At 35.9% G+C, this 21,117-nt stretch overlaps 1 protein-coding gene across 2 annotated transcripts in view; it reads right to left on the bottom strand.

The window, feature by feature from the left end:
• Positions 1 to 17,536, bottom strand: part of HAT1 (histone acetyltransferase 1) — a 39,871-nt gene extending 22,335 nt beyond the window's left edge. Inside the window, exons 1-4 of one of the 2 annotated variants that reach the window (XM_010843822.1) lie at positions 17,468 to 17,536; positions 15,147 to 15,251; positions 8,432 to 8,507; positions 4,994 to 5,114 (exon numbers count right to left, since the gene is read on the bottom strand). In XM_010843822.1, the coding sequence (XP_010842124.1) occupies positions 4,994 to 5,114; positions 8,432 to 8,507; positions 15,147 to 15,251; positions 17,468 to 17,474 (309 nt within the window). In that variant the 5' untranslated portion in view covers positions 17,475 to 17,536. Of the gene's footprint in view, positions 1 to 4,993; positions 5,115 to 8,431; positions 8,508 to 15,146; positions 15,304 to 17,467 lie in introns of both variants that reach the window. The other variant, XM_010843823.1, reaches the window with a different exon arrangement.
• Positions 17,537 to 21,117: the final 3,581 nt, after the last annotated feature.

Genomic DNA, 21,117 nt, shown 5'->3' with positions numbered 1-21,117 from the left:
TTGGCTAAAGTTGCAGAGAGTTAACATTAGCTGTAATTCTAAGAATACCCAAGATATGCTGCAAAAACAAGCCAAAAAACTCCGTATCTATATAAACTTGCTCAATCTTACATTCACTGACAATATGCAAGCTGCAGAAATTTCAGTATTGTTGGAGAAATTAAGTAGAGAAAAACTGTGAGCACTTCCACTTTTTGAAAAACAAAGGTCACATTATGTTCATTTTACTGCATTAGTGCTTTGCAACCTAACTAAACTTACAATAGCTCAGTTGGTAAACAATCTGCCTGCAATGCAGGAGATCTGGGTAGGGAAGATGCCCTGGATAAGGAAATGGCAACCCACTCCAGCATTCTTGCCTGGAGAATCCCACAGGCAGAGGAGCCTGGCAGGCTACAGTCCATGGAATTGCAAGAGTCGGACATGACTTAGCAACTCAACCACCACCACCAAACTCACAACGATGTTCCAAGATAAAGATCTAAACACATAATTTTAAAGCTTTTTATGATATTTCATGAAAAGAATTTCTCATTAAGAATATTGTCACCATTATCAAAAAAGGAATGCAGTGGAATACATTAGGAAATATTATTAGTCTACAAAAGTATTTTTTTCACTTTCTCAAGATTAAATTTTTATACATACACAGGATTTTTCTATTAAAAAAGCCCTAAGGAATCCAGAAGATTAAAGAAATTTGCTCTCATCTACTCTCAAATTGAATCCAAATTAAAGAAAGACAAGGATAAAACAGATGACTGAAACTCACAGATAATACAAACTTTATCTATGTATTTCAACTTTCTCCAACAAACCCTTCCCTAAAATGTCAGCAATCAGCAAGACTGAACAATCTTTATTATACATTCTTCTACTAAAAAGCAAAGAAATTACCTTAAGAGAGGGCTGGAGGTACTGATAAAAGCAAAACCATAAGATGAACAAACCATCAGTGTCTGAATAATCAAGTTTATTATATTGCAAAATTAAAAATAATTACATTATCTTTAAAGATGATAGCTATGGAGATGTTCTATAGACATCTTAATTGTTACTAAAAAATTTAGGTGTCGCCAGAGAGTTTGCAAAAGAAAAAGAATGGATGATGAAAGATTAATATGGCAAAATTTTAATACGCAAATAACTTCTAAGCAGATGTGCTCTGGTTTCTGACCATCTAAAAGGGTATATTTTTCACATGCAAAAATAATACTACAAAGCACCGTATCCATAAACTCAATTATGACATATTATAGTCTCAAACCTTATACATCTAATAACAGAAATCTTGGGTTTTTTCCACTTAAATCTACTTCTCCAATCGTCCCTATCTCAGGAATAGCACCACCACCACTGAAGCAATGGCATCCTCCTCATTGCTCTTTCCCTGAACAATCACATTTAACTCAGTAACAGGTGCTGCTGACCCTACCTCTGAGGAGGTGACTCACTGGAAAGAACACTGATGCTGGGAAAGACTGAAGGCAAAAGAGGAAGGGGGCAGCAGAGGATGAGATGGTTAGATAGCATCACCGACTCAATGGACATGAATCTGAGCAAACTCCTGGAGACAGTGAAGGACAGAGGAGCCTGGTGTGCTGCATTCCGTGGGGGTCACAAAGAGTCAGACACAGCGACTGAACAACCACCAAAGAAATATCCTCAAGCAGGTAAATGCAGTGTTGCCCATAACACTGTAATGTTCTGGTCTCTCTTCTCTCACTCTTGCCCTCTACAGTGGGTTCTCTGCATAGCAGGCAGAATCATCTTTCAATATAAACACTATCAGATAACCCCCACCTACTTAAAACTTCCAAGGGCTTCAACTACTCTTATTCCATCGACCGAGTTTTGCCAACCCTCTTCAACTATCTCCTACCCTCCTTCTCTCATTACCACAATTTAACAACAGTGATCTTTCTGGACAACAAAAATGCCAAGAATGTTCTCATTTCAGGGCCTCTGCATAGGCTGATCCCTTCAGATAACCACATGACTGGCTATTCTTCATTCAGAAACCAGCAAAACGTTTCTTCATACATATTAATTTGTTTATTTAATATCTATTTGTTGACTGCTCCCCTTGGCAAGAATGTGTCATAAGAACAGTGACTTTGCTTTGTTTGCCATTATACCCCTGTGAAATGAACATTCTCACTGCGAATGGGAAAGAGCCACGCCTGTTCCCCCCACATCTGCTACCCATTCTTTTTTTACAAGGGGAAAAAGAGGTCTCTGCTTGAACATGTAATTTAAATAAATGATCTCTGACAATGAAGCAAATAAATAATCCTACAAAAAGACATTATAAAAGACTGATTCCTTACTCCTAACACAGTACTTCTAAATGGAGAAACCTTGTTTTCAAGAATGGAACAATTAGAAGTCAATGCAAATACACAGCTATTTTCACTGCACAAAATATTTGAAAGATTTATCAATAACTAATTAATATTTCCTTCAGAAGAAATCAATTCAGCACTACCAGCTAGAACTTAAAAAGAAAAGAAACACAAAACACCAGTAAACTCCTCAAACAACACTGAATTATGTACAACACAAAGGAAAAAAAATACAATTTTTAATGTATTTTTAAGAGTATCTGGGCTTGAAAATTTAACAAATATTTGATTATAAAAAGCTCCATTTTAGTAAATTCTGTGTTAAATGCTAGTTTATCTAAGATTAAATCTTTTCAAGTATCAAATCACCACAACTACAGTATTAGTCAATGAGTCATTCTTATAGCTGCAAATTTTCAATAATATCTAAGGGACACAAACCACTAAAAAAAAATATTAAGTGAAAGTTATATATATTTATCTAACAAGCTGAGTCATCTCAAATAGGGGTGGCAAATGAGAACCAAAAAAAGTTAGTGCTCAAAATATTTCTGACACTGAAGTTGAATAATGGACATAAGAGACTATTTCAGATTTCTTTTATGCTATATATCATTCACGTTTCCATTCCTTTAAGCTTACTAATACGGAATTTTTACCGATAAGGGGACTGTTTGCAAGAGGGAAGACTCTCACACTAGCAATAAACTGAGAGGTAATAGCATGAAAGTATGGGAGCAGGCAAATAAATAAAATATACACTGTGAAAAACAGAAATAAAACCTAACAAGCACAAAAGCCCAGGCCCATTTAGAACAGGTCATAAACAGTTCTAACATCTTTGAGAATATTACTATATATTATGCATACTATGATAAGTGACTCTTTCCCATGTGCAATACAGATTATTTACTAGTTGTGTGACTTTGGATAAGTCCCTTACAATAAAATAAAACAAAAAAACAAACAAATAATAAAAAGGCGGCAAATCAACCAATCCCTGTAATGAGAGAAGGTTTTAACAATAAAAGAGTGGAGCATGAGGCTGGGAAAAGACTTACATCAGGAATTAAAACTTAGTTAAAATTTTGAAAACGTTTGCTTCAATATCTTTAAATAGGAATGTCTAAGAACAGAACAACTCTAAAATATACAATTTTTTGAAGGTTCCTTAAAGATTCACGTCTATCCAAACATGCCAAAGACACCCCCTTCCCAACATCTCCCAAAGTTTCAACCATTCCAAGATCAACTCAAGTCTAAAATCTCATCATCTATGTTATTCAATAAGGTACACGTGAGACTATGGGTATGACGTATCATGGGGCACAATTCCTTCCCACCCGTCAAACTAGAAAATAAGTTATTACTTCCAAAGAACAAAGGCAGGACAAGCATTGGATAAAAGTTATAGACTTTGTCATTCCAAAAGGGAGAAAATGGTAGGAAGAAATAAGTCACCAAATGATTTCAAAATCCAGTAGGTCAAATTCCATTGTTGTTGTACAGTCTCTAAGTCATGTCCGATTCTTTGTGACCCCATTGACTGTAGTCTGCCAGGCTCTTCTGTCCATGGCATTTCCCAGGCAAGAATACTGGAGTGGGTTGCCATTCCCTTCTCCAGAGGATATTTCTAACCCAGGGATCAAACCCACATCTCCTGCATTGGCAGGCGGACTCTTTACTGCTTAGCCACCCGGGAAGGCTCAAATTTCATCAGACTTAGGAATACTGTGGTCTATGACACTACCCTCTGAGCCCGAAGCTCCTCCTTCAAAATCATTCATCCTTTTTCTTGAAAGGTAGCACATGTTTGCAGATGAATAGTGTTATCAACCTGTTTCTTGCCTATTGGATTTTAGAAGTCCATTAGCCTTCCCGTATTCTGTCAGTCCAAACTGGCTATATTTCTGCTGATATGACACTCTGGAAAACTTTCTGGGTCATGTACGTATGCCATGAAAGTTCATGCCAATGGACAAGATGGTCCTCCACAGGTGCTCCCTGAATTTATATCACAGAATTCAATCCCTATTTCTGGCTTTGTTGAGATTACTGAGGAGATCAATGAGTCACACCTGTCTATTCAGCAAAACAAGATTATTTAGCCAAGATTACTATTGGCTTTCTCCCCAGAGCACACTTCCCCACCAAGGAATTTTCTAAATTTAGTGTCTTCACAACAGGCTGAGAATTTCCCAAATCAAGTCCTAGATCTTTTTTACTTAACAGTTCTCTCAATTTCTCTCTTTCTTCTTATACTTTAAGTGGCAAGAAAGCAGGCCACAGCTTCAATACTTTGTTCATAAAGCTCCTTAGCTCAATAACCAAGTTCATTTCTTACAAGTTTTCCTTTTCACATGAATATATGCTTAAAACAACAGAAACTAATTTAAAAAACCTAAAGTTGGTAAATGAAATAAAACTCTGATCAAAAAAGTGAGATTTTTACAGAAAAGGCTAAGGATCACAATCACAGGTTTAACTGGAATGACAGGCAGATAATCATCTCCATAATTAAATGTTAAATATGTGGTTTTAGAGCTGTAATATAACAGATTCTCTCCTCCCTCAAATCTTTAACATTTTATAATCTGTTTTAAACTCAATTAGGAAACAGTTAAAAATAAATTTATTTCTGTTCTTACCTCTACACAGTCAAAGTTCTCATCAACTTTAGATGCATATTCAACACGGAACATTGTTGATAGGCTACCAGCAATATAATATAACAAGATCTTCAGACCCTTGTAACCAAAAGCAGTTTCACTGAAAGGGGAAAAAAAGCAGTAATCTAAGACCCGAAAATGAACAAAGTCATTACAAAGTATTAACTCTACACAGAAACAGGTTTAACTTCATGCGTGGTTTCAAAATTTTAAACTATACTTACTAAAAACAACAACAAACCATACTGTAATGAAACTGTGCCTCAGCTGTCAGTCCTAGTTTATAAAGTAACAGAATAATAACACCTACCTTAGGGATGTTATATGGGTTATATAAATAAGTCAATACATATAAATTGCTCATAACATTCACTGGTACACTGTACAAGTGTACTACAGCTACTGTTGCTGCTTTTACTCTTGCTACTATTATGAGGTATTTCATATCAGAGACAAGTAATGTTAAACTGATTCCTGGTTAGGCAAGCAGTTAAGATGGAGCTATAGAGCCCAACTTGTAGTTCTCCCAACTTATAGCCCAGATCTCCCAACTTATCACTTGCATGTCCAACACAAACATCCAGAGCTGCTGAAAGTGCTAAGTGGTAGCACCTGACTACACCCCACTTAGGAACTCAGAAAGCACACGGGGAGCTGCTGCTATTTTCCCAACCTTGCTCCCTGCTATCCATCTATGCCTTTCTATTTCCTTAAAAAAAAAAAAGTCTTCTAAAAAGATAATTCTAAAGTAGCCAGGCAAGTTCCCTGGTAGTCCAGTGGTTAAGACTCGGTACCTTCACTGCCATGACCCAGGTTCAATCCCTGTGTTGGGAACAACTATTACACCAAGTACATGGTGTAGCCCCCACAAAAAAGTCCAGAATAGGTAAATCAATGAAGACAGAAAGTAGATTAGTGACTATCCTGGGCTAGGGAGGGTATGGGAAAGAGGGAGCCACTGCTAACTGGTCACAATGGGAATTTTGGTGGAAATGACGAAAAGGTTCCAAAATTGGTTGTGGTGATGATTATTCAATTTTCAATATGCTAAAACCCACAGAATTATACACTTTAAAAAGATTATTGTATGATAAAGGTTTTTTTTTTTTTTTTTTTTTTAAGATGAATTCTGAAAGAATGCTAGAAAGAAGCAGTGTCATTTCCAGATTTCTGTCTAGGTTACCAAAACAAAATATAAGAAGTGTCCATTCCAGGACTCTGAAAATTATGTGTAATAGGAAAGAGTGGCAATGATACTAGGATTAAGATCAATGTAATGGTTCCCAAGATACAGTTACCATGATTATGTGACTCTCTTCCATCTACCTTAGAGGGGTGTGCACACCACTTTTAATGATGTGCAAAGTGAGTGTGCAAAATGCCACAAAGAAGCAGTACTACAAAACACTCTTTAAAGACAGAGATCCAAAAGAAAGCATTCTTATTTTTATGCTGTAATAAAACCTGTTTAAAATATAAGAGGCTCAAATTTTGGCATGAATCAATTATAAAATTCAGTTATTAATACTTAAAAGCACATAAAATACCTAATCTGATATATTCACAAGAAACTCTTCAAAATTTCTTCCAGGAAGAGACATTTGTCAATTTAAAAATATATTAAAAAAATTATGTCAAAAATGCTGAAATAATGCATAGGGAAAAGGGCAATACAGAAGAATATTTTAAATGTCAACTATGTCTAAACACCCTTTCCTACTAAGAAAAAAATCCATGGTTCCTTGAGGATATGGCCAATTCATTTTGCAGAACTAGTAAAGTACAGGGTGAATGTGCAACACTTGATTATCACAAAGTAAAGTGTCCTCAAAATGATGATGATATATCAAAAGGACTCAAAAGCTAGTTTGAAAGAGCCACTTGTTGAATCTGGGATAATCTGAGCATCAATATTAAAAACAGTAACAGACAATAACTCATTAAGTTAAAAAATCCTGAGTCTATTCTGATATAAACAAAAATATGTAAGGGGAAGAAGACACACTCTCTTTTACAGCGGAATGCAAACTAATAACTGCTGAAATGTGGTAGCGTTAGAAAATCGCCCTTTTACAACCATAGTAAAATACTAACAATCATTAACAGATTTAAAACTATTGAATGAAAGTTTGATGGGAAACAGGGTATTTTCACTCTCAAGAGTATCTCCTCACAGGTTACATATAAATAACAAAGAAAAAACCCTACAGTGGTGAAACCTTGCAGATACCTCCAAACTTAATGACCCAAGGTAACCAACAATGGGACAAACTGACATCATGGACGTTCTGACATGACACATTGAGAAGGGCAGATACAACTTCTGCTGTGGTACTATAAATATATGCATTATCTGAATTTAATCATGAAGAAACAATCAAACTAGTCCAAAATGAAGGTTTACAAAACTAGCCCTATTCTCTACAAAAATAATGACATGGAAAATAAAGTCTGTGGAACTGTTCCAGTCGAAAGGGACTAAAGAAAGGTAACAACTAAAAGCAATACATGATTCTAGACTGGATCAAGGATGAGGAATTACTGACTTTATTGAATATACACAAAAGAATTACTGGGAATCAATTGGCAAAGTTTGAAATGTGGATTATATTTTAGAAAATATATCAATGTTAGATTTCCTGAGTTTGGATAATTTTACCACAATACTGTCATTGTTTTTAGAAAATACATACTAAAGAGTTTAGGAGTAAGAGAAGATATATCTGCAACCAACTCTCAAATGGCTCAACAACAATCTATCAATATATGTATATGAGAATGATTAAAGCTAATATAGCTAAATGTTAATAACTGATGTATGTAAAGGATGTACAGAATATTATTCTTGAAACTTACTGCAAAGTTGATATTTTCTTCAAAATCAAAAGGTAATGGACTACTCTAATAATGTAATGAAGGCATTAGAAATTTAAAAAATTGTGCTGAACATCCCAGGACATATCTTCAAACTTGCTTCTGAAAATAAATTTCTCTTAATTGTTTATTTATTTCTCATAGAAAAAAACTTGAGCTTTCTAGTGTTGGGGGAGTGTTTTCTAGAAGCAGAAAAGTGCAAAACAAGTAGTTATGAATATGGGCTCTACAGTTTGACTGAATCTGAATTTCAGTCATTCATATGTTCCTAGGCAACTATCTAACCCCGCCAATGTTAATGTTACACATGATGATACCACTGCTAACATTATGCAAATTAAATATCATACTGTACCTACAGTATAGCACTAAATGATAGGTATTATACAGTAGATTGGTGTCTCAATATAAAACATGCCATTCTAATATATTTTAAAAGAAACATGAAAAATAATAGGAAAGAAAATAAATTGATTTCTAAATTAAAAAAAAACAAACGTGTTTTCCCTACTAATTTGACAAATATCTTACTAAGTTACTTACTCATCCCCAAAGAGTTGATGGGTATACTCAGGAAAGAAAGTTCTAATGTCATTCTCAAGATCTTCAGGAAAACGAACTGTTTAAAAGAATAAAAAATATAGAGATATTAAAGGTGATAGGTATTTCCACTTTGAGAATCTCATTATAACCAGGATACAGCCAACAAATTTTTTTTTACTTAAAAATGTCACTTTTCCATTATATGATTTACACTGGATTCTCATGTGACAACAATAAAAATCAGAATGTTACTTTTGAGTGCTTCAGCATCAAAACCCTACTGAGTCTAAGAATTAGAAACCTAGGTATGACACAGGCATCTAATTTAGTTTTTATTTTTCTGTTATGTTTGTACACAGTGCAAAGAGTAAAAGAGAATAAAACCAAAGAGAGGCACACTGAGATGAGCAAAGCTAGTACAAAGGAAACAAAAACAAAGTGCTACAGGAAACATTCTGAGAACAAGAATAATCTGAGTTTGATGAAGCTCATATCATCACATCATTCTTTATGACTGCAAGATGATGATGATGTTTATGTTGTTGCTAGCTTTTTTTCCTTTTGCTTGTCACTGCAGGACTTCTCTGGTGGTCCAGTGGTTAAGAATCTGCCTGCAAATGCAGGGGACATAGGTTCAATCCCTGGTCCATGAAGATTCCACATGCCAAGGGGCAACTAAGCAGGTGTGCTGCAACTACTGAATCCTCGTCCTGCAAATACTGAAACCTGCCCTAGGGTCTGTCTGTGCTCTGCAACAAGAGAAGCCACCTCAAAGAGAAGCCCACGCACTGCAGCTAGGGAGTAGCCCTCACTTGCCACAACTAAAGAAAGCCCACATGCAGCAATGAAGAGCCAGAGCAACCTAAATAAATAAATTTTTTAAATGTATCATAAAGCACAAAACCTGAAAATGCAATCTAAGTTGTATTCAGGCAAAGAAAGCATTAAATGGCATAAAAGAACAATCTCTTCATAGTCATTAAGGTGAATTCTTTTAAGGAACAACTATATCTAATACTTTAAAAACTATTCAGAGTGGGAATGGTAAAGTGGGAAGGCCATGAGAAATGTGCACAAAGACTACAAAAATTGACTTTCACCTCTCTTAAAAAGAAAGCAAAAAAAAAAAAAGCAAAGAGGAGAAAAACAGACCAAGCTCACCTACAAACAATAATGTAAGAATATTTAAAGATAACATAAAATAGTCTTCATAGAAACAAAATACACTGTGGTACTGAAATAAAAGGATGATTCAATATCTAAAAATAAAAAAATAATTTAATATTTATGTATTACATTGTATATAAGACATTATCAAAATTATTTCCATGTAAACTGAAATGGCCCTCAATATACTCTAATGTGTATATCTGAATAAAAAATTTTGAAAATTGAAAAACACTTTTCAATGTAACAAGCCAGGATTTGAGATTTATTGGAGAATTACTATAATCATCTTCATTAATTTAAGTGAAAGGAATGACCGCTATCATTTTTTAACAGTGTTCTGAAAGTGCTAGAAAATGCAAATTGGAAAGAGAACAAAATAAGAGGCATATTTATAAAAAAAGGAAGTGAATAAAAAACTAAGAAAATCAGCTGAAACCACTCTCCAAAAACAGTAGAAGAATCCAGTAAGATTATCTGTTTTAAAATACATTAAAAAAATAACAAATATATTAAAAACACTTCAATTAAAAATTAGGCAAAAGATTTGAACAGATAGTTCTACAAAAAAGATACACAGTGACAATAAGCACATGAAAAGATCCTCAATATCAGTCATTAGGGAAATGCAAATAAAAACTGCAATAAGATATCATTTCACATATTCTAGGATTGGCTATATATAAAATTAATTAAGTGCTGACAAGAATGTAGTAAAAGTGGAACTCTTATACATTGCTGGTGGGAATGTAAAATGGTGTATCCACTGTGGAAAATAATTTGGCAGTTACTCAAAAAGATAAACAAAGATTTATTATATGACCCAGCATTCTCTTCCTAGCTATACAGTCAAAAGAACTGAAAACAAGGATAACACAATTCTATCTTGATGCTCACAGCAGCATTATTCACAATTACCAAAAGGTGGAAACAACCTAAGTGTTCATCAGCAGATGACTAAATAAAACAAAGTGTGGCATCGAGTGGAATATTACTCAGCCATTAACAGGAGTGGAGCTCTGATACATGGTACAACATGAAACATCTGATGAGTAAATAAGGTGAAAATATGCTAAGTGAAATAAGCCAGACAGAAAAGGATAAATATTCCACTTAAACAAAATATCTAAAATGGGTAATTCATACAGACAGAAAGTAGATTAGAGGTTACCAGGAGCTGGAGGGAAAGGTGAATGCAGATTTACCGCTTAACAGGTATAGAGTTTGTCTGGTGTAATAAAAAAAGATTCACTTTTTTCTATAGTAACCCACCCCCAGAGCACTGGATCCCTGTGGGAAAAGTACGCCTGTCAATCTCTCACACACAGAGTGAAAATAGCTTATTAATGGAGAAGAATCTTGGGATAAACTTAGTGAAATTATTGGTATGCAGTCAAGAGTTAAAGTTATCCCACGTGTCTATCAGTATGTTCTGATAAACGTTTCTCCAAAGAACGGGGGAAGGGAAAAGAGGGAGACAGAAAGAAAGGCTGGTTTGAGGGAAGCAAATTATTGCTACTGATGGTAGGAATTAGATTGCCCAAATAACCCAGTCAACTTTAGTTATGTCAAATATGTGTAGAATATATGTAAACGGGATCTTGATGTGGTAAAATATATATATATTAAAAATTACTTTCCATCATTCTCCTACACACAATAAAGATAAATACAACAGAAGAGAAGATGCCACTTCATAATAGCAGTAAAATAGATGAAATCCCTAGGAATAAACAATAAGAAATGTTTATCATCTATACATAAACTTTAAAACTCTACAGTTAGACAAAAAAACAGGCCTTAATAAATAGAAAGATATGCTTGCTATTAGTAAGGAAGACTCAATAATGTAAGGACACTACTTTTCCCCATATTAAACTTAAATTTTAGTAGGATCTCAATTTAAAAAAATTAACAAAACATCTCTTTGGAACTTAGTAAAATGTTCATTAGAAGAAAAAACATTACAGAAACTGAAAGAGTAAATGAGTGGGATCTAGTCACACCATATACTAATCATATTTATTAGTACACTAATGGCTCAAGGGGAACAAAAGGCCTCAAAGTACACCCAAGAATATATATGATACTTTAGTGTGATTAAAAAAAGAAATTGTAATTGTTTAAGAGACAACAAACTGGCAGGCAGATAATTGCCTAAACCATCTGGAAAAGTATAAAACTGGATTCCTACTCTATGCCTTATCAAGGTAAAGATTCAAAGGTTCAATTAAAAAAGAAAAAAATTTAAAAACTATTAAAATAAACAATATATAAACATTTTCATAATCTTAGAGAAGGAAGGCCCTTTTTATAAGACACAATGAAAACTCATAAAAGAAAAAGAAATTTCCCTAGATAAAAAGTTTTAACTTCTACATAACAAAAGTCAAAACAGGTGTCAAAGTATTTGCAAAATATGACAAAAGGAGGATTGGTTCTTTTAAATATAAAGGATATACTTCTCTTAGAATTAAAAATCAATTTTAATTATCAAATCAAAACAGTCAAAAACACAGTGAAAAAGAAAAATCTCACTAAACAGTAAGTTGGTAAGGATGTGGAGAAACTGCAACTTTTGTGCACTGTTGGTGGGTATGTAAAATGGAGTCGTAATAACCATTATGGAAATTATGGAGGTTCCCCAAAGAATTAAAAATATAATTACTATATGATCTAGCAATCCCACTTCTGGATACATATCCAAAAGAACTTGAAACTGATCTCAAAGAGACAGTTGCACATCCCTATTCACAGCAGCATTATTCAAATAGCCAAGAGAAGGAAGCAACTTAAGTATCTATCAACAGATGAATGGATAAATAAAATGTGGTATGTATATATATGTCTATAAATATATAATGTAATGTATATATTATATATAATGTAAACATAAATACTATAATTTTATAATCAGTACATGTAATATATAATATTAAATATAACAATATTATAATGTTTATATTATCTATAATATATATACATATATATGTAATGTAATATTATCCTGTCTTAAAAGGAAGGAATTTCTGCCAAGTGCTACAACATGGATGAATCTTGAGGATACTATGCTAAAAGAGATAAGCCAGTCACAAGACAACAAATACTGTATGCCTGCATTTATATGAGGTATCTAAAGCAGTCAAATTTTAAAACAGTAGAAAGGTATTAGCAAAGGGCCAGTGAGAGGGGGGAAAATAAGGAGTTCTTTCTTTAATGAATATAGTTTCAATTTTACAAAATGAGAAAGTTCTGGAGACTAGTTGCACAACAATGAGAGTATACTAAATACCATAGAACTGTACACTTCAAAAACCAGTAAATTTTAAGTTATGCATTTCTCACAACAATTGCAAGCAGAAATAAGAAGCTACCTTTCACACATCACAGAGGCAAGGTGTTTTTGGTTTTTTCAAAAATGATAATATGCAACACTGATCAGGGTAGAGGTAAAAGGACTATCTCAAATGTGAGACTGTAGCAGTATAAGCACACATACTCTTTCTAGAAGGCAATTTAACAACAGCTACTAAAGTAGAATATGTTCGTAACCCTTTGATCTAGCACAGTAGTTCTTAAACAGAGACAATTTTACACACCATCCTTAGGAGGTATGGCAGTGTTGGAAGACATTTCTGGTTGTCACAACTGGAGAATGTTACTGGCATCTAGTTATCACACCAAGAGTGCTGCTAAACATACTACAAAGTACAAAATAACAAAGAATCCTTTTGTTGTTTAGTTGCTAAGTTGTTCCGACTCTTTTGTGACTTCATGGACTGTTCCCACCAGGCTCTTCTGTCCATGGGATTCTCCAGGCAAGAATACTGGAGTGGGCTGCCACTTCCTCCTCTAGGGGATCTTCCAGACCCAGGGATAGAACCCGTGTCTCTAATGTCTCCTGCACTGGCAAATGGGTTCTTTACCACTAGTGTCACCTGGGATGGGCTGCCATTTCCTAACAATTACCTACCTAACCCAAAATGTTAACAGTGTTGAAAATGAAAAACTCTGATCCAGCATTTTAACTTCTAGCCACACATTCTACAGATCACTCACACAAGTGGGTACAAATGTACACAAGGGTATTTACTAGAGAATCACTTTTAATAGTAAAAAAGGAGAAGCAAATCTCACAATAGAGAGTAAGTTTTAAAAAGTTATGATACAGTCATACTGAATTACATAATTTAAAAGAATGAAGTACATCTATATATAGTTATAAACAATGATATTCAAGTTATTGTTAAGCTAAATAACAAAACAGCCTTACAAAAGGATCCTGGTTTTAAAGAAATAATGTATGTACAAGAAAAAATAAAAACTTTGATCAGTATTATTCTTTTAATGAGGTGTCAGGACACAAGTATCTTCTTTATCACCTTCTCTGTATTTGTTATGTTTGTACTGTTTAATTATAGCTAACATTTACTGTGACTAAATCAAGTTTTTCAAGCACTTTACTTGTATTTAAGCTCATAACTGATTCACTACAAATAATATTGATTCCATTTTAAAGATGAAAAATCTAAGGAATGGAAAGTGATGAGACCAGAACTCATTAGCACATAATTATTTTTTAAACAGCCTTATTGAGTTATAAATTTACATTCCATAAACTCAATTGTTTTAAGAGTATAATTTTAAGATTTTTAGTACATTTAGACTTGTGTACTGCTACCACAATCTAATTTTAAAATACTGCCATTACCCAAAAGAAATCTAATTTGCAGTCATTCTCTGTTGCTACCCTCAGACCCAGGTGACCACTAACTTTCTGTTTCTGTGCATATGCTTTTTCTGAACACTCATACAAATGGAATCATACAGGATGTCTGGTTTCTTTCACTTTAGAATGTTTTTGAGGTTCACCTATGTTGTAGCATGTATTGACCCTTCACTCCTTCTTAATGTCAAATAGTATCCCATCACATGGATATACCACACTTTGTTTAACCATTTACCAGCTGACTGGTATCTAGGTTATATCCTTTGGCTATTGTGAATAATATTCCTGTGAACATTCACGTACAAGTTTTTGGATGGACAAACATTTTAAATTCTCTTGGGTAGACGTCTAGGAGTTGAACTGTTAAGTCATATAGCAAATATATGTTTACTCTTTAAGATCCTGCCAAACTGCTTCCCAAAGTAATTGCAAAACTGTTTCCCAAAGTAATTGCATCATTTTATGCTCCCACCAGGAATATATGAGTGTGTTTCCACATTCTCACCAACACTTATTTTCTATTATTTTTATAAGCAAAAAGGTAAAGGTAAATGTTTTTAAGAGGTTAAAACCATTTCTACTTGTCATTATTTTGCGACACTGAACTTTTGACATGTAAACTCTGCCATGTGTCAAACACCTACCCACTCCATGACATAAATCAAGACTTCATAAAATCTAGATGTGCTCAATTAGTATAGAAAACTAAACATAAATTGCAATAAACAATAAAATAAGCCATACAAATGTCATAAACAACTGCTCTTACACAAAATTCCCCTTCATGTGTCTAATGCTACTTAGGAAAGGCATACATACCTAATTTCAGTTCAATTGCTGTGTTGGTGTTACATTTGTACTCAGCCAGTTTCTTCTCAACTGCACTCTTGTATTCAACCAAAAACTTCTCCATAGCACCAAATCCTAAGAAACAGGATTTTAAAAAGACTATTGGAAGTGATTTAATTAATCAAACCTAAAAAAAAAAAAAAAAAGGTTCTTACTAGAAGTGGAATAAAGGTAAGTCTTTAACTATGCTAACAGACCATAGATTTCCAAATACTCCTACATAAATGTAGAGTATATGACTGTCTCATTATAAAACAGAATAAACATCACTTTTGAGATAGAGGCTTGTGAACCAGACTGGCTTTACATAAATGAGTAAACTTGATAACATAACAGACTACTGACATTTCTAAATAGTTAATATAAACTACCTGCTAGGATTTATACCTAAGTAGCCTTTTAAAAAGAAATATAAAAAGGATGCTACTGCTCCACTAAGAATCGAGGTGAGAATGTCCTTCAATAATTACAAGATAGCATTTTATTCATAACACTGGAAAAATTCTACCCAAAGTACTTTCAGATCAACTATTTCAAAACCAACAACTAATAATGCATAGAAAGATTATCTCAGGAAGGATACACAAGAAACCAGTAAACACTGCTATTTCTAGTATAAAAGACAAGGAACGAGGACATGATTAGGAAAGAAAATTTTCTTTTTTAACCAAGTGCACAAAGACATAGGCTATTGGAATAATCAAGTGGTTTTACTACAAGGTGGCTATCCATCAATGTATATGATAATTAACAGTGGAAGAAACCATTATCATGAGAAACTTTCAAGCAAAGATAGCAATAAATCTCCTGACAAAATAATCATAAAAATTAGGGAAAACTCAGGTAAAAAAGTCATGAGCAGAAATGAAAAACAGGGTACAATGACATGCCATAAACTTCAGTAAGTGGTTACAACACAGGTACACAGCAAATGTGGAACACTTGAAGCAGTACAGATTAACGGTTTGGAGTCAGAATTGCTGGATTCAAATCCAGGCTTCATCATTTGCTTACTGCATCTATGACCTAGAGCACATTACTTGGCTTCTCTGAACAAATGGATAAAAAGAGTATAATAGAACCTACCTCAAACTTCATCTATAAAAATGAGATAACAGAACACATCTCAAGGCATTTATGTATAATCTAAGCAACAAATCATACATTAGTTTAATCCTCACAATTCTACAAGACAAGCAGATACTTTATCAGCCCCCTTTCATATTCAAAAGCTTAGGCTTAGAAAGACGTTTGGTTGCTTAAAGGTCACCTGACTACTAAATGGTGGGACTGAGATTCGAATTTAGGTGGAATTCTTACAGTTCACCCCGTGCAATACATGCGTCCCCCCTCTTAAGACAGTACCAATGGACCCCAAAATCCTACAATCTCTATCTGGTAGAAGAGGTCTTCGTTAAACATCTGTAGAGCTCATGCTATACCCTGTCTATCCAGCACATCTATAAAAGTCTACTGAGACTACTAGGAAGGCACTGGGAAAAATCAGAAGAAACTGTCCATCACTTCAAAAGATATGTAACCGGGGAAAAAAAAAAAACAAACATATACCACACCAAAACAATCTTAATACACGTACAAAATAATGGCAATTATTAGTTATTAAACACTGTAAATTTAAGAGATTCAATAAAGAAAGCTGACTGGAATAAACACAGAATTATATTAGACATCCCCTAAAAGAGAAGTTTAGATGAAGGAAGAATGCTTCATCCTCTTTCTCAAAGGAAATCTACACAAATCCTAGGACTACTGAAGTGTGAGAGATTAAGGAGACTACTATCAAGTCAAACAAGACTCAAATGAGAGCCTTGGCGCAGGGTAAGGCAGCATTGCGCTAGCTCAGAAGTTGAAGTGCAGGGTGGCGGAAGACCTGGAAGAGGAGGGTCTGAGCATTAAAATCAGCTGGCGGGAATAGGCTCAGACTAGAGGCTGAGGCAGCAGTGGGCGAAGGGAACGAGAAGAGAAACAGGCGTCCAGACACCTGGCACCTTACAAGACCAAATCACCACGCTTTTTCCTGGGCTCTTGGTCCCTCTCAGGGGCCGAGTTCCCCTCAGAAGGTGCAGAACCTCGAGCAGTTGGGGGCGGGGGCACGAATCTCGGCGGAAAAGGAGCTGGGCTGACAGTTCCGCGCTCCCAGGTTCAAACAGGCCTTCTAAAACCCAGGCAAGAGCTCGAAAGTTCCCGGCGGGTACTGTCACCTCCGTCTCGGTGTTCTTTCCCAAACCTGCCCGCCCTCTCCCCTTGGTAAACTTTTCCCGGGAACTTACCCGCCATTTCCGAGCTGCGAGCACCCGCGGCTGAGGGAGGACGAATCAACCGCGCGCGCTCCCAGGCCGGAAGTGAGCCCACTTTCTGACGCATTTCCCCCGCCCACCCCTGGCCTGTAGCTGGCCAATGAGAGGAGGAGGTTCGAGGCGCGGGGTGGTGGAAGCGTCTTGAGAGGCGGGGCTAAGACGGCGGGGCGGGCTCGGATGGTTGCCTAGCTACAGCGAGCGCAGTCAGTCCTTTTGCAGGCTTGAATTGCTGGAGGAGGCCGCGAAGGGATATTCTCTGTTAAGACGTTCGCTGGCTCGAGGAGAGTTTCTATAGGCTTGATTTGAATGTGTACATACCTTATGGCAATTTTCTGTACCCCCTTAGCGATGTTTGGGAGTGGAAGAGAAACTTTCCACTTGGCTTGGACGGTAGATTCAAACACCGGAGCCCTGTCGGTAAAATACAGGGACTGAGTTGTGGTTTCCGGAGAAATTTTAACTTATTTTGTTTATATTTTTGCGGTAAATACTTGTTTAACATCGTTTTTCTTTCATACTTTTTAACAATATGTTTGCGGTCTGAGACTTAGGTACTGTTTTCACTTTATTACGCAAGAGTCTGCACTGCGCTTAGTCGCTCAGTCGTGTCTGACTCTTGCGACCCCATAGACTGCAGCCTGCCAGGCTCTTCTGTCTATGGGATTCTTCAGGCAAGAATACCGGAGTGGGTTGCCGTTTCCTTCTCCAGGGGATCTTCCCAACCCAGGAATGGAACCCAGGTCTCCTGCGTTGCAGTCAGACTCTTTACTACAGGGGAAGCCCGCGCAAGAGTTTAGTGTACCGAAATTGCTACCCAATAATACCTCAGGTGACCTGTTCTGCTCCTACATGTCTGAAGTCCTAGTGGTCCAAACCACAGCACAGGATACTATCCGATCTGGGCCATAGGGCTTGTTAGTGTTTAGTAGCTGCTGAAACTGTCCCAGAGTATAAACCACTGTTTGCATGTCTGCGTCCTTGGTTCTTCAGTCCTGTCAGACTCTTTGCTACCCTGCAGTCCGCCAGGCTCCTCTGTCCATGGGATTTCCCAGGCAAAAATACTGCAGTGGGTTGCTATTTCCTTCTCCAGGGATCTTCCTGACCCAGGAATCCAACCAGAGCCTTCTGCGTTGGCAGGCGGATTCTTTACCACTGAGCCACCTGGGAAGCCCCTGTTTCAGTTCAGTTCAGTTCAGTCGCTCAGTCGTGTCCGACTCTTCGCGACCCCATGAATCACAGCACGCCAGGCCTCCCTGTCCATCACCAACTCCCGGAGTTCACTCAGACTCACGTCCATCGAGTCAGTGATGCCATCCGTATCCACAATTATTCCCACATACTAGAATGCCTTGTCTCAACAAATGTTGGTTAATAGGTTTTACAGTGATGATACTAGAGCTAAAATGGACCATTGGGATGACAATCTAGAACTAACACACTTCCTTCTTTTAAAGATGTGGAAACTAAACCCAGAAAAGAGAATTACCCAAATTCACACTCAGTATACAGCTTATACAAGAGCCCAGGTTTCCAGATTCTCAGCTCAGTATTTCACTACATGGATATGGCCCCCGTGAAGGTAAAGATCAGAAAAGGTACTGAGAATGCTCAGATCCCTTTCCTTTAAGCCTTAATGAAACACAAGAAATTATGATCATAATATTAAGAAGGAAACTGAAATCATTGTCACTAATGACATTATTGATCAAAAATGGAAAACAATCTTTTTTATATAATCATTTTTTCAAAATGGCAAGATTCATCATTTCTTTCCAAAACTAACTTACCTGTAGATTGCTCAATAGCTGACTGGCAATTATGATTCTTAAAACAAGAAATCAAAAGGGAGTTGTCTTAACTGCAGCAAATCTGAAACAGAGTTTATGACTTTATATGATTTCATAGTTAGTTGTGGGCTTCCCAAGTGGCACTAGTGGTAAAGAACCCACCTGCCAATGCCAGAAACATACAAGATGCAAGTTCGATCCCTGGGTGGGGAACATCCTCTAGAGGAGGGCATGGCAACCCACTCTGGTATCTTGCCTGGAGAATCTCATGGACAGAGGAGCCTGGCGGGCTACAGTCCATGGGGTTGCAAAGAATCGGATATGACTGAGCAACTAAACACGGCACAGGATGCATATGATGATTAAAAAATAAGCTGAATATGAAAAAAATATGACACCTATATATTTTGTGACAAACATTTAGTATTATGATTTGCTTGCAGAATTGAGGTTACAGTTTTAAATTGCCCTTGTTTTAGAACTGTTCATGCATATTTATTAAAATGTCATGGGGCTTCTCTGGTGATCCAATGGTTAAGAATCTGTGCTCCCAGTGCAAGGGGCATGGGTTGGATCCCTGGTCTGGGAACTAGGATCTTGCATGCCTGCACAGGGTGGCCAAAAATAAAGAAATAAAAATAAAATGGAAAAAAAAGTCAGAATACGTGTTTCACTAGTTTAGCTAAAAGCTAAATGAATGACTTCTTTCAGAAAGGTAATAGTAAAATTACCAAAAAGGAAAAAATATTTTTTAGGGTGTTCCCCTTCTTTTTAAATTTATATTTTACTTTATTCTAAAGGGGATTTAGGAAGTGAATATTACTGCCACAGAGTAAAATTTCTGCAAAAGGAATCTGCTGTTCTGAGGTATTGGAGGAGGGTGCATTGTGGTATGAAAAGTTCAGTTCTACTCCTTGGTAGACCTTGTTTCCTCTATTAAGTGGAGATAATAATACCTTCCCATTCATTGCATTGGGTTGTTGTGAAAAGCAAATGGAACGATATTTAGGAAAGAGGTTTGTAAACTATAAAAATCCGATATTGATATGAGATGGTATTAGTATACCATTCATTCTAGAATAGAAAATTTGGAAAAGGCATTTTTCTCCATAGCAAGTAGTCATATTACATTGCTAGGAATGAACTAGCAACCATATGTTTTGTACATGTTCAAGTGCATATGGGCTAGTAAATTTTGTCATCCTGTCCTGAAACCTCCACAAGGGATTTAAAAAAACAATACAAAACAAAACATGGTATTAAAAAGATGGTTATCAGAAAGTGGATGGAGGAAATTTGAGATCCAAAAGAAAAATGCAGGTACTTGATGCATCTTTATTTCAAAATATATGCCTCTCTACAAACAAATAACAATAACCAGTTAATTCATTTGTTTAACACATAGTGGAAATGATGGGGGTGTGGGGTATGAGTGTCAGTTCCCAGAACAATTATCCAGAATCCCCTACCCAGATAGATGACTTTCATATGAGATGAAAGAAAATAAAAATTGAAAAGTAATGTTAGAGGAATAGCTTAAGAGGGACAGTACCAACAGTTTACGCATTCCATTTTTCAGTTCTCATATACTACCTATAGGTGTGTCAACTAGTACTTTTTGAGAGGCAATTTAGCAATTTTAACGAATATAACATATTTCAATTCGTATATCTTTGAAGTAATTCCACTTAAAAGTATTTCTCCTACAAAACTATTTGCACAAGAATGCAAAGATAAATAATCAAAGATGTTCAAGGCAGCATTAATTTTACTGGCACATTGGAATTAGTCTAAACATTCATCAAAAGGAGCTAGCTAAAATGTACTGACTTGGGG

This window comes from Bison bison, unplaced genomic scaffold (assembly GCF_000754665.1).
Source record: "Bison bison bison isolate TAMUID 2011002044 unplaced genomic scaffold, Bison_UMD1.0 scf7180017864190, whole genome shotgun sequence".
Classification (NCBI taxonomy): Eukaryota; Metazoa; Chordata; class Mammalia; order Artiodactyla; family Bovidae; genus Bison; species Bison bison.
This window is presented reverse-complemented; position numbering and strand designations above follow the sequence as displayed.